The sequence below is a fragment of the Zeus faber genome (genome assembly GCF_960531495.2).
Source record: "Zeus faber genome assembly, chromosome: 10".
NCBI classification, from domain to species: Eukaryota; Metazoa; Chordata; class Actinopteri; order Zeiformes; family Zeidae; genus Zeus; species Zeus faber.
This window is the reverse complement of record NC_137199.1, coordinates 26,287,385-26,301,619: the sequence shown is the minus strand read 5'-3', so window position 1 is coordinate 26,301,619 and position 14,235 is coordinate 26,287,385. Positions and strand designations below refer to the sequence as shown.

At 44.9% G+C, this 14,235-nt stretch overlaps 1 protein-coding gene across 1 annotated transcript in view; it reads left to right on the top strand.

The window, feature by feature from the left end:
• diaph2 (diaphanous-related formin 2) overlaps positions 1 to 14,235 on the top strand; it is a 436,878-nt gene that overhangs the window by 178,914 nt on the left and 243,729 nt on the right. The window contains exons 18-19 of the mRNA XM_080007732.1: positions 1,964 to 2,338; positions 7,327 to 7,441. Coding sequence (XP_079863858.1) covers positions 1,964 to 2,338; positions 7,327 to 7,441 — 490 coding nt within the window. The remainder of the gene's footprint in view (positions 1 to 1,963; positions 2,339 to 7,326; positions 7,442 to 14,235) is intronic.

Sequence of the window (14,235 nt, the reverse complement as noted above, 5' to 3'; positions counted from 1 at the left end):
CACCGCTCATTAGCCCGGGGGTTCAGGTTGTTCAAAATGGCCGAATCAATTTTAACATTAATTGACAGTTTCAACAGTTCAGGCTTTGTCATTAACTAATACCATTTTTTATATGTTCTAGTTAAATTTTTTATTTTTTTTTTGTACATTTCCAAAGTTTCTTGTTTAGAATTGCTCTTATTGTTAGGTTATTTCATTGTTTCTTTTTTTTTTTAATATTAATTGTTTATTTGTATTTGATATTTCCAAAATCTTCTATTTTATAACATGTATTGTTAATTTTTGTATTTTTCATTGTTTTCTATATTCTAGATAATTTTTACATTAATTGGATTTTGCCATTTTCTTTTTTCTGTTTATTCTTATTACTTTATTATTATTGTTATCTATCTATTGTTATTGTGTGTGTGTGTGTGTGTGTGTGTGTGTGTGTGTGTGTGAGAACTAAAATGTACTGTATTTTCTCTTTTATTTTTTGTGACTTCCTCTCTGTGAAATTAGCAACAGGGCCTAATAAAGATTGTAGTGCTGATAAAGACAATAATATATCACTGTTATGATATGAATGAGTTTTACAGGTAATAGCTACTTATTGTATGACCATTTCAAAGCATAAAGACGAATTGCAAGTACTTTGTTGCGTTACTGAGTACTTTTACTATGTACAGGTTTCAAGTATCTGTACTCCCATAACTTCCACCACTACTATCCTCACACTTGGACCCCATAAGCTCCTGGCTAAACGAACAGAACGAGCAAACGAATGAACGAACGAAAGAACTAAAGAACGAGTGAACGAATGAAAGAACGAGCGAACGAATGAACGAAAGAACGAGCAAACTAACAAATGAACTAAAGAACGAGAGAACAAATGAACTAAAGAACGAGCCAACGAACGAAAGGACGAACGAACAAGCGAGCGAACTAAAGAACGAAAGACCGAACGAGCGAATGAACGAACGAACGAGTGAACGAAAGAACGAACGAACAAACGAACGAGTGAACTAAGAACGAAAGACCGAGCGAACGAACAAACAAACAAGCGCAAGTGCGAGCGAACAAACGAGCGAACAATCGAACGAACGAACAAACAATCAAATGAACAAGCGATCGAACGAACGAGCAAACAAACGAACAAGTGAACGGGCGAACGAATGAGCGAACAAACGAGCGAACAATCGAACGAACAAACGAGCAATCAAACGAACAAGCGAGCGAACAAACAAGAAAACAAACGAACAAGCGAGCGAACAAACAAGAAAACAAACGAACAAGCGAGCGAACGAGGAAGCAAAAGAACGAACGAGGGAACGAGTGAGCGAATGAACGAACGAATGAGCGAACGAAAGAGCGAACAAGGGAACAAATGAGCTAATGAATGAGTGAACGAATGAGCGAACCAAAGAACGAACGAATGAATGAGCGAATGGACGAGCGAGGGAATGAACGAGTGAACAAATCAGCGAACGAATAAGCAAACGAGCGACTTAACAAACAAAACAAAAAAGAACAAAGTGAAAAATCAAAGAAAAAAATGAACCTGGACAAACTTAGCTCGTCTTTTATTCTGTCCCCACACACACACACACACACACACACACACACACACACACACACACACACTCACAATTTATGGAGGCCATGAAATGTGCTCTCCCATGTGTTCAAATGTGTTCATCCCATCAAGGCTTGTCCTTCCTCCGGGGGCAGCTTACGGCGCCCATCGCTGCTCAGATGATGTTTCTTCTACATGTTTTTTTTGTGGTGATTCTTACAAAATTAAAAAAAAAACAGACAGATACACACAGAACATGGACCCTGCCAGTTTGTCGGCCATTTAAAAGTCATGACCATTCAGAGCAGCGGACGTGCATCACTCTAGCTGTGACACCATTAGCCCATTAGCCCTCAGGGATATCAGCAGTGATGGACGTCGCTCACATTTCTGTCCCGTCTTTTGCAGATAGCGGCCGGCCCTGCCAAGGGCGGAGTCCACCCAGCCCCGCCTCCGCCTCCACTTCCCGCCGGGGCTGCTCCTCCCCCTCCACCACCCCCGCCGCCGCCCCTGCCGCCGGGCAGCGGCCCCCCGCCTCCTCCGCCGCTCCCGGGCCACGCCGGCATGCCGCCACCGCCGCCCCCGCCTCCGCCTCCGGGCTGTGGGCCGCCTCCCCCGCCGCCTCCCCCCGGGTGCGGACCCCCGCCTCCCCCTCCCTTCCCCGGGGCTCCCGGCATGGCCCCGCCCCCTCCGGCCATGCCGGTGGTCAAGCTGCCCTACGGCCTGGAGGCCAAGAAGACCTACAAGCCCGAAACGGTCATGAAGAGGGTCAACTGGTCCAAGGTGAGACCCTCGAACCGCTCACTTGATTTTAGTTGCTAAATTGCGCAGGTGGATAAGTGCAATGCATTCTGCGGCTCGTATGTTCGCAGCTACGGCCATTTTAAGCACTTTTACGGAAATTGCCTCGTATCCGCCCAACATACACTTTGACACGGTAACAGGTTTTGAGTGGAGTTCTGTGAGGTGTTAATCACATTATTTTATACTGTGTAGTTTCCCAGAATGTACTTTCAGAACCTCTCGCTCACTCATTCAGGAGCTCGTCCTGCGTCGGTTCCTGCGAGGACAGGGATGGCGGTCGTTTTTTTTTTTTTCCCCCCTCTTTTGTAGGATGGCTGCTTTTGGAGGGAGTTGAAGGTCCCAACCAGAAGAATTAGTCCATTCAATACCACACTTAATCTAGTCGGACAGCCGCCGCAGCCAAGGGCCACCCCATTCCAGGCTCAGCTGCCATTTCCGTACATTGTGCAGTAAACAATTTTCGCCGCTCCCCGGAGTGTCCTTTCATGTGCACGCTATTCGGGTGGTTGAATGGAGACGGAGTTGGGTAATGCTCCACGCCGTTTGAAAAATAAATTTCAGTGCCGGTGTGGGGGTTCCTTCCCACAGTTAGGGGTTCAGGTAGGGAGACGGTGTCTTTCTGGCCGTGGTGCGCCAACATGGCTTGAATTTTATTGTCCATTATGGTGTTTGTGTATGTATATATATATATATATATATATATAAATATATACGGATCTATTTATAAAATGGTTGGTAATAGTCCTCTCGGGCGCAGGAGGAACAGCGTTGCGCTCCTGGGCTGCTCACCAGCCCGTGCACCGATCCCCCGCTGTAAGACGGACAAAACATTAAGAAAACTCCCTGCCTTGAATCCACCATGTGGGCGCTGATTGGGCCGATTCAAGGCAGCTCGGTGGCCGCGGGAAAAGGGAACCGTGCTGTCGTCCGCAGCCATTGCTTGACCACGCCCCGCGATCCTCATGTCTCCATCCATCAAGACAAATTCAGTTTGTCTTTTGTCATCCCCGAAATAAATACTTGACCACTTTCATACTTACACTACACTTATATTACACTACATACATAAAAAAGCTATACGCACTTATAATCAAACCTGGATCAAAGGTATTTCTTTAGCACCTAAAGCGGCTTTAGTTTGAGGATTCTGTCACCCGGTTTGTACGTAAACATCCCTCGAGTACGTTTGGTAAAAAAACATGGATTATTGCTGTCGACGCGTCATCCATCCACTTTGCATAAACAGGAAGAATAAGTACCTTGTGTTTTGGCTAAGTGTGGGCAGATGGTGGTTTATGAGAGGACTGCGAGCGTGCAGGCACCTCCATATTAGCTTTGTTCCCGTTCAGCTCCACCTTGTTTGGATTTGTCGACAGAGACCTTGTGGAATTACATTTCGGAGCAAAACATCTACTTTCCTCCGCCCACACCACAGAAGATAACGCCTCGAACTCGCCCGGTGAGCGAGGAGGATCCACGACGTCAGAGTTCCTTTAATGTCCCTTTCTGTCATTATTCTGCGTTGTAGATTCAAAACAAAATGTGGAAAAAAAAAATTAAGAAGTAGTAATTTGTTGTAAGTAAATTTTAAGAGCGTTATAGAAATATATTCATCGCCGCTGTGGAATACTGTATTGTGATTGGTCAATAGCAGTTTTTTTTTTTTATGAATAATGACCATTGTCAAAGGAATTTGCCATTTTAAAAGAATACTGCAATATGCTATATCGCAAATTTTTTATTGTTTATATTTTGGGTATATATATATTTTTGGGTTTATTGTTTATCATTAGGTCTATTGTACATGCCATTTTTTAAATTACAATTTAATTGTTGTCTTTTTTTCACTTAATCACTTATTTTTTTGGTTTATTGCATATTGGCAATTTTCATTTATTTCTCAAATTCTTGGGTATATTGCCGTTTTGTATTTATTACTTTGTCTGTGTCTCTAAAAAATGTTTATAAGAAATGATCTCGTGGTCAGCGGCCAACAGCCTGTGCATATAGAAAGTTACTGGCCTGGAGAGGAGGTCTCAAATACATTCACTCCTCTGGCGCTATCCCAGATTCTCAAATTCCCAAATCCGACGGGTTTTGGGAGGTGGGGAGGAAGAAACCAGAGAACAATGAGAGAATTTGCACAACTCCGCGCAGACAGATTACCCCACGATGCTGATATCTGAAGCCGGGTTTCGGTAAATTCCTGCCCACCCAGTGGGAAAGCAATCTGTTTCTGTTGTGGGAACAAAGTGGGAGGGGGAGGAGTGGAAGCAGGAGGGATGGAAGAGGGAGGGATGGAAGAAGGAGGGATGAAGAGGGAGGAGCGGAAGGAGGGGGGATGCTGTCGTTTTCATGGCCCCTCACCCCCAGTGGGCTGCACCATCACAGGCTCAACAGGAGTCATGCAGATCAACGCTCCTCTTTGGATTGGAGGAGCAGAGACCGAAAAAGTTTGGAAAAATGGACCGTCTCCTGTATCTCTGTCCGTACTGCAGAGCGTTTCAGAGCTTGGACAGAAGACACGGGGAGGGATAGAAAGACGGGAAGGGGCAATCAGTGTGACAGGAGGAGGTTGACGCTGCAGGAGGAGAATCCCCCACCGGGGGCCTGCACAGCGTCGCCATCAAAAATCTCCGTCGAGAGCGTGAGCAGTGGAGGTAGAGCAGCAGGAGTGAAGAAGTAAAGCCTGATTTATTTATTTATTTATTTTATTATTATTATTATTATTATTATAATTTCTTGGCGCCCTGTGCCTCGAGGAGGTTTCGGTGTAATTTCCCATCCACTTAGAACACCCCCAAAGCCAGGGAGGGAGCGGAACAATTTACTGTGAGAGTAAAACGTGTGCTCGGTCGGAAGGGAGAGCGGAGCCGGTCGAAATAATAGAAACCGCATAAAAACAAGCGATGGAAAGGGCGGTTCAGCAACGCCCAACACCCTCATCCGTCCTGCCCGACTGCTGATTCAGATAGAAGATTTGTTCAATCCGAACGAATCGTTTGCTAGTATCACAACTGCACCCCTGCATCAATATGGTAAATGGGGTCAATGTGGCTATTGTGGTTAATATGGTTGGTATGGCCGATATAGTTTATGTCCCCAATATGGTTGTGGTTGATGTGGTTGACATGGAAATGGAACAGCCACAGTGGGCCGTTGGCTGTGCGATAATAATGATAACGGGACGTCTAGATCCAGATCAGAGACCCTCCATCACACGCAGACCTTCCTCTCAGTCGGAGGGAGGGACTCATTTAGTTCCTGGCAGGACGCCACTGCCCCCCTCCTCTCCGTGGACCAGTTTCTCTCTGCCTTTCGTCTTCATTCATTCATATATAAATCTGTAATTTATCCCCAATTTCCCTGCTCGGCAACTTATAAAATTGTGTTATTGCATTTTCCCGCCCTGGGTTAAGTAGTGAAACATTTCATGAGGAGGTAAATATTTTTGTAACTCAATTCAACCCTGCCGGGAATCATGGGAAAATAATTATAAGGAAACAAAGTGCAGAAACAAAACCACTTCACAGAAATGAGGCAAAGTAACCTGCACTCCATTCGCCTGTTTGTGCCACGGCTTTTCTGCGTTAAACGGCCAAATCCCAATTTTTTACTCAACCGTAATCGGGACGTGCAGAAGGCGGGTGGACTAACACTTCATGACCTATCACATTCAAGCGCACGTCCTGAGACACTTTGACTGAAGTGAAGTCACTTTCATTTTCATTCCAGAATAACTCTGCGTCAGAGCTTTTCACTTCAGTAGAATCTCTGAGTGGTTCCTCCACCAGTGCTTGTCGCTAATTGCGAGCGAAAAAATACCACACATTAGTTTGGTTTTTGTTTTGTGTACATCCCTCTTGTGTGCTCTACTCCTCTATCGGTGTGTGTGTGTGTGTGTATGTGTGTGTGCGTGGGCGAGTGTGTGCTGTAATCCTATTGCGTGTAGGAGTGAGTTTGCGTCTCAGAAGCTGCGCTGCTCGGCGCAGGTCTACTAGGTAGGAGGGATGTATAAAGAGTTTTGCTGGCTTCCTGTGGGCTAAATTGAAATATGCATTCATATAAATATATATTTATACATACAAAAAAAAAAAGAATCTATTGAGTTCCGGAGAAGTCAGCTAGAGTGTCAGGTCTCAGATTGAGCTGGTTGCGTCCAAGCTGTTGTTCTTTTTTTATGTTTGAAATAGTTCCGAATTTTTTTTATTTTTCCAACTTATAGTTTAACTTCAGTTTTATCTTTTATATTGAACCCCAAATGTACTTACTATAAGTATATTTAGTCGGTAGTATCAAAACAAATATATTCAAAAGTCACAGCCAAACCTTCTATTGGATGTAGCATTAGTAGAGTTAGAGAGATATTATAAATCTGAGGAAAGTTCATGGATTAAGGTTTTTTTATTTTTTTTTTATATTCATTTTTTACCTACATTTTAAATGTATTTAAATGTACTTCATTTCACATTTCACAAGTATGTTTAAAGAAATCACAAAGCCATCCATAACAAAAAAAAACTCCAACAAGTAGATAAATAGATAATAAATCCAAATAAATAAAATGAATCATCCAAACAAACACCAAAAAATAAAAATCCATGTTAAAATAAGTGTACAATACAACCAATGTTGACAAACAGGGGTGTGGATACTCTCCCGTTGCTTGGATGCACCGTGGGATTCTAACCAAAATGATGAAAGAATGTAGGAACAATGTTGTACTGTTCATCTGGCAATTTTCAAGGTTCTCAGACTTTAAGGGTCAAGCACTTGTATCGAAACACACACACACACACACCCACCCACACACACACCCACACCCACACACCCACCCACACACACACCCACACCCACACACACCCACACACATGCCCTATGTCCTCTGTGAGGGGGTGTGTGAGTGGCAGAGGTGTGTAATGGCCGCCTCTGATCACACTGATAATGGAATGGTGGTGTCGTTGCAGATAGTGCCTCAGGAAATGGCCGAGAATTGCATCTGGATCAAAGTCAAAGAGGAGAAGTTTGAGAATCCTGACCTGTTCGCCCAGCTCTCCGTCTGCTTCTCCTCGCGGACCAAAGGTAAGAAAGACGAGGCCTCCTCTCCCTCGTTTCCTTAATTAATCCGCGCACGCCTGGTTTGGCCGGGGGAGGTGCTTGATGCCGCTGCCTCTTCCTTCTCCTGGCGCTCGTGGAAGCCGTTTATCTCCGTCAGAAATGGGAGTTACCTTCGGCATCCAGCCATTTCTGCTGCCTTTAAATGTTTGGGTTTGGGTGCCGCCCGGTTGATGTGTGACAGAAGTTGATTTTTGGTGTATTGAGATGTGTTTTTCAACCGCTGTGAAAATGTTTCATATTCCACTTGAAAAAATGAATAATGGGAGCCATCCTAGCGAATTCACACCGAGCTTTTTCGGAGCTTTTTTTTTTTTTTTTTTTAAGATTCCCGGGGCGTTTACCCCCCCCCCCCCACCCCTAGATGGGTTAGTTTGTGCCATATGTGAACACAGCCATCGCACTCTGTTCCGGACCAAATCAACCGCACCAAGGCCGCCTGGAGAGGGTGGTCTCGACACGGTTGCAATCTATCCACGAGCGGTTCGTTTGCAGTGAGAACTCAAGTGACCCATCAGCCCCGGTGCAACTCAGCGGCTGCGCTGTATCCGCTGTGCAGCATGGAGCACTGCCGCTCAGCAGGGGGGCTGTGGAGGCAGGCTGTAATGTGACAGGCGACAGAGGCGTGATGCCCATTCAAGCAGGGGGGGAACGTATCCCACCAGATTTAGATATCTGGATTTTTGTTTATTTTTTTATTTTTTATTATCTATCCCAATGTATTATCTATTATGTTATTTTTTTTATAATACACAGCTGTGATCATTTATATTAGGAGTCGAGCATATTGTTCTAATTATGTCAAAGTTTGCGAAAGCAGGTACGCACCAGATTTGCCAAGCCCGGTCATAATACGCGACTCTGCACCGGTCAGAGCCCGGTCACGTACAACAGAGAGGGAACTTTTCTCCAGTCTTCAATGGAAATAAGAGAAATAAGAGAAGCTAGGGAGTGAGAAAATGAGGAAACGTGCATCCGTGCATGCACACATGCACACATGCAAACATGCACACGCAGAGGGAGAGGGCGAGTCGCCGCACTCCCTGCTCGCCCCCACACGGTCTGGGGCGCGCGAGGAGAGAGGAGCGCCGCGGAGGCACGGACACACAGGGCGTAGCCTTGACGCTCGCTCAAACTGAATTATGTTCCCATGTCGAGCACTGGAGAATAGCAAAAGAAAAAAAAGAAAAGCAATCGTACGCTGATGCTCCATTTCCGATCAAGCCACAAACGTTGTGTCCTGGCGACGGAAAGGGAGGGGTTTTGCGGAAATCCTACAAAACTTCCCAGGAAATTCTGGCCGATCACAGAACGGTTTGCATTACATTACATTACATTTCATTTAGCAGACGCTTTTATCCAAAGCCACTTACAATTGTTCAATCACCGACGGACGCAGCCATCAGGAGCAATTAGGGGTTAAGTGTCTTGCTCAAGGACACTACAGCATGCTAGCAGGAGGAGCCTGGGATCGAACCAGAAACCTTTAGATCACTAGACCACCAGCTCTACCGCCTGAGCTACCATCCCCACTAAGTGCATGGTGTTTGTTCACAAGTGTTGGTCCTCTGTTAACCGTTGCAGTGTGAACAGGAATCGAACCAAGGTCCAAGTGCAACATGGTAACATTATTATTGCCTGAATCGGAACAAAGCAAAGCGACTCCAGGTCTGAATACGGCCTTCGTGGTGATGAAAGGTTCTCTTCTTTTTTTGAGATTCGCTCGTGGGCGAGTCCCACAGCGAAAAGAGTCGTTTAACTTTGCGACTCTCGGGAAATTGTTTGTTTGATTCGGTTGGTGTGAGTGAGCGAGGGAGGACTTCCTGAACGATGAACACGAGTCAGAATTGTGAGTTGTGAAAGGAATTCTCACAACAGCCATTTAATTTGGTGTAAATCTGTCACATTCAAATATGAATCGTGAGAAATACCCGGACATTTATTTTTGCCCCGGACTTTAATTGACCCTGGTCCTCAGTGATTATTTTCAGTTTGGGAGTCAAAGATTCACTTTTTAGTCATTTAAAAGATATGTTCGTTACGACTCAGAATCACTTGCGAGTTTTGCATCACTGACTATGAGCAGTCCATAATAACAACCATGTTTGTAATGGTTTATTTGGACCTTCTTCTTCTTCTTCTTCTTCTTCTGGAAGAGTGGCTGGATCGTGGCGTAGCGTAGGATTATTTCACACCTGGTAGGAAGACGGCTGGAAACAACTTGTTGAGCCGGTGTTTTTGAATCATCAGCAGGGGAGGCTGCCAACGTGACGTGGCTGCACATTGTATTCGTAGCTTCCGAGTCGTTAGATTTCCAGCTCTGTTGTGTGTTTATTTCTGTTCCCTGTGTGTGTGTGGGTGTGGGTGTGGTGAGATCGGTCATGCTCGGTTTGCTTCTTTGCCTTTTCCAGTCCAGTAGTCCGGTCCTTTATCGGGCGGAGGAGGGATGAGGCTTTTGTGAAGGAAGCCCTGGGAGTTTCTCTGTCCCGCTCAGTTTGTTTCTCAGATAAACAACCAGACTACGACCTAACTCGCCGAAGGTTTTAACGCAAACTGTACAGCACGGGGTTTATTTCTTTGTCTTTTTTAGACGGGGGGCAGTGTGTGCTTGGGTGCTTGATGTATTCCTCCCATGACAATTTGAGTGTTTTCCACTCGCCTGACAGCCCCGTGCAGGCATGCGCTCCTCCTCCTCCCCCTCCTCTAATTCCACCCGTTGTGGGAGGGATGCGAGGCAGAGTCCCGTCAAATCTGAGCTGGATTTTTTTTGTCGGAGGGGGTTTTGTGCGGAAACGGCTCGGAGGCTTCTCCCCGCTCTTGCCACATCCCCCTCGGTGTGTTTGGACACCAGTCAGCTCTCCAGCAGCCCCTGCCCCGCCCGCCCCCCCCGCTCAGCCCTCAGGACAACACGCCACACCTGTCTCCCTTCTCGCTCTCTCTCTCTCTCTCTCTCTCTCTCGCCTCTCTCCCTGGCTTTGCCTCCGCAGCCTGGAGGTGGTGTCGGCGTGATGCAGACGGAGCGATGGAAGGAAGGAGTGCCGGTTGCTAATAAAGCAGTAGGGAGGGGTGGACCTGGCAGCCGTGGCACCCTGTGTGCTTTTCACTCCGCAGCTCGGGGAACGTACACGTATCACACTCATGTTTTCACTGTCACTGCTATCGTTCGAGATGACGGCTATGCAAGTATTGGCGTGATAACAACAGCGATGCTATTGACACACACTATCAGTGACGGCAAAAATCCGTAAGGACGACAATGACGATAAAGAAAAAGAACAATGGTCCGATTTGGAGGACGTGGTTGTCAAACTCTTTTTGAGTCGTGTAAACATCTTTTTTTCACCGGCGCCGGGAGAAAAAATAGATATATTTAACAAAATGAATGTACTGTATGTGCGTCGTTTGTGGGTTTTTTTTTTAACATAATATATAACCCACATTTATTTTTTATTTTTGGACTCCCCCCTGCAGTACCCCTGCAGTACCCCTAGGGGTATGAGTACCCCCAATAGAGTAACACTGATCGACAGCACCGTTTTAGAAAGTTCATATTCTTCAGTTTTGAAAGGTAAGGCTGCGGTTTGATATTTTTTGATTCGGGCAATTTTAAAGTGTTGGTTTTATTTTTATGTTCACAAGTAGTACAACCTTGCTGAACGCTTTACTAAACATTCTGCTGCAGCTTCTCTTTGCTTAAATGCAGCTTAATGGGGCAAACATCAAAGCCTTTCAATACATTTTCAATCTTTTTGAAAATGGGGAAACTCACATTATAGTCCGGAGTATCAGCCTTTTTGGAAATCTGCTTTTCGCAATTGCCGCAGTACATCTAGTACATGCAGTAACGTCGGCTACCAACAGGTTGCCAGTAGGAAGCGACGCAACTTCCTGTTTCTAGTCTCTTACATTTGCGCCGATGTAGCCAAAAGAGCTGATTTGTGGGTGTGCAAATCAATAATAGTCAATAATACCCTGAAAAACAGTCATAAAGTGCATGGATTGCGACCATTCCTTTTGAGTGTGATATTTAAAGACTGTCAATATCGTGACCTTCCTGCTTTGTATTGTGTTTTTTTTTTTACTATTTGTTTATTTTATTTTATTTTTTTACTTTAAACGTTTTCCACATTGGACTCCACTTAAGGAGCTGTGAGCTTCTCAACAGCAAAAGCGTTCAGCGAGGTCGCCCCACGAACCGCTCTAAATGATGGGAACGGACATTTTAATAAAGCCCCGGGTTGAACAGCGGCGACGCCGTACGTTGAGATGACATAAATCCACCGTGCTTGTAAAAGCCTCTTGTAAAACCTTCTTTCCATCCAGGCACGGCCTTGTTTTTTCCAAGTCCCATCGACGTAACCTTAAATCACATTCATTTTATTCACACCTGAAATGTGTTTTAAATTCATATTCTCTTCAACTCCCCCCCCCCCCCCCCAAAAAAAAAGAAAGGTAGTGTAGATAGTGTGTGTTTCTGCCGGCGGGGTGAGGAATGCCTGATGCAGCCTTTTTCCCCCGGGGAGGTTCCTTCGCCGGAGCCCTATCAATTACCCCCGCAGCGACTTCCCTGAATCAGCTCTTTCCCTCCATTGTTAAAACAGAACATGATTCACTCATGAATGAAAAATGCTGTTTAATGTTTGATATCTAAAACCCCCTTTGTTTTTTTTTTTTTTGTTTTTGTTTTTTTTTCTCCGGTTCTCCCGTTGGAGGAGCTCATGAGCAGGACTTTGATGTAGATGGCGTTGCGCAGAGTCGGGAAAAAAAACAACAACAAAAAAACAACCAGAAGCCACAGATTTTTTTAATATATATTTTTTTATCCAGCGTTCGGGTCGCGAACACAACGCGACGTTGACAAAATGTGAGACTCGCTATACGCGGGATTCGACAACATGCCCAAATTCCAGGTCGTCACATTTGACATTCTGTGCCAGCTATTTCTTGAGACAGTGGGATGTTTTTGGATTCCTTGGATCGGGGGCCAGTGGGATTCGAGGTGAGATTGCGCCTCCACCCGTTAGTTTATAGAAGGACTTTATTATTCCCAGGAAGGAAAGTGATCTAACTCCTTTGTGACATAACTATAACTCCAAATTCAATTCTCTAACTATAAATCCATATAACCTCTTTGGGATATGAGTATAACTCCAACTTCTATAACTATAACTTTAAATTGACATAACGCCTTGAGAATAGAATACGAGAATATCTTTATTGTCATTGTACAAGTACAACAAAATGAATCCTCTGCTTCTGACCCATCCTGTACCTGGGAGCAGGGATGTGACTATAACTCTAAATCTCTATGGACTGTAGCTATAAAATAATAAAACTCCTTTGTGATACAAATAAATATAACTATGCCTCCATATAACTCCCTTGGTGTGACCATAACTCAACGTTCTAGCACTTTAAATTCAACATTCTACAACTGTACCTTCATATACAGTAACTCAGTATGAATCTTAAATGATATGAATCAAATTCCAAATTCTATAGGTATAACTATGAATTCATGTAGCTCCCCCCGCGCACGCGCGCGCACACACACACACACACACACACACACACACACACACACACACACACACACACACACACACACACACACACGTACACACACACACGTACACACACAGAAACAACTCACACTCATCCCGGCATTAACATGAATATACTGAATACATTTTTTCCTGCTTTTTGTTCCCCCCAGTCGCTCACCAAAGTAAAAGAAAAAAAAAAAAAGACAAAAAAAAAACAAAACACTACAACAAGTTGCCTGTTTTTCGCTGCTGCCTCCCCCCGCTGCTTTTACGAGTCTCGCTGTTTAATGGGATTTAGGGAGAATAGGACATGATAATGAACAGAGGTTTCACGCTCTATTTTTTCTTGTTCTTTATTTTATTATTTTGAACGTGCTTTATCGCGTTCAAGTCACAAGTGGCAACTTGAGAGTTGAGGCAGAAGCATCGGGAAAGTCTTTTGGCGGATTAGTTGTATTCATTTTGGAGACTTCAGGTATAAAATTGGGCAAATAATAGCTACCAGAGGTGGAAAGTAATAAGTCCTTTGTTACAGAATTGAAGTACTTTCCTCAAGTATCCGTGTTTTCCCTGAGACTTTACACTTTTTACTCCGCAAAACTAAGCAAAAACTATTCTACTATATTCATGTTACTTTCGTTTTTAGGGACTGGATACATTGAAGTGAGGATTTAAGAATGCCTGTCAGTGATGCAGTAGATCCATATGCTTGTCAATTACTATTCCACTACTCCACCCATACTATTTCATTGTAAACTGTAACTGGACTATTACTTCAGTCAAAGTTCTGTGTACGTCGTCCTCCACTGACGGCCGCTATGACCGTGTTTTACGGCGGTATACGAAGCCGTGCCTGGGACCTCATGACGTTGGTCAAACTCAGGCGGTCGTCTCCGAAATTCCCTTTTTTGCTGCTTGTCGGTGGGAAACATGGCCCCCGCCGGGTCACGCCCGCTCACCCCCAATTCCCAAATCTCTGGGCGCCGTTCCCAGAGACTGTATCATGTGTATCTCCCTCCTGTAAGCCGGGGACCCGGCTGGTCGATGACTCCTCCATCCTGCCCTCCTCACCCTGCCACTCCCTCCCCCTCCCCCTCTCTCTCGCTCTCGCTCTCTCTCTCTTTATGGGAAGTCCTTGGGCGAAGCAAAGCACTGTGGGAAAATTGGAGTGTCCCCTCTGCTCCGTTTCTATTTTGTTTTGCCTTTATTTAAATG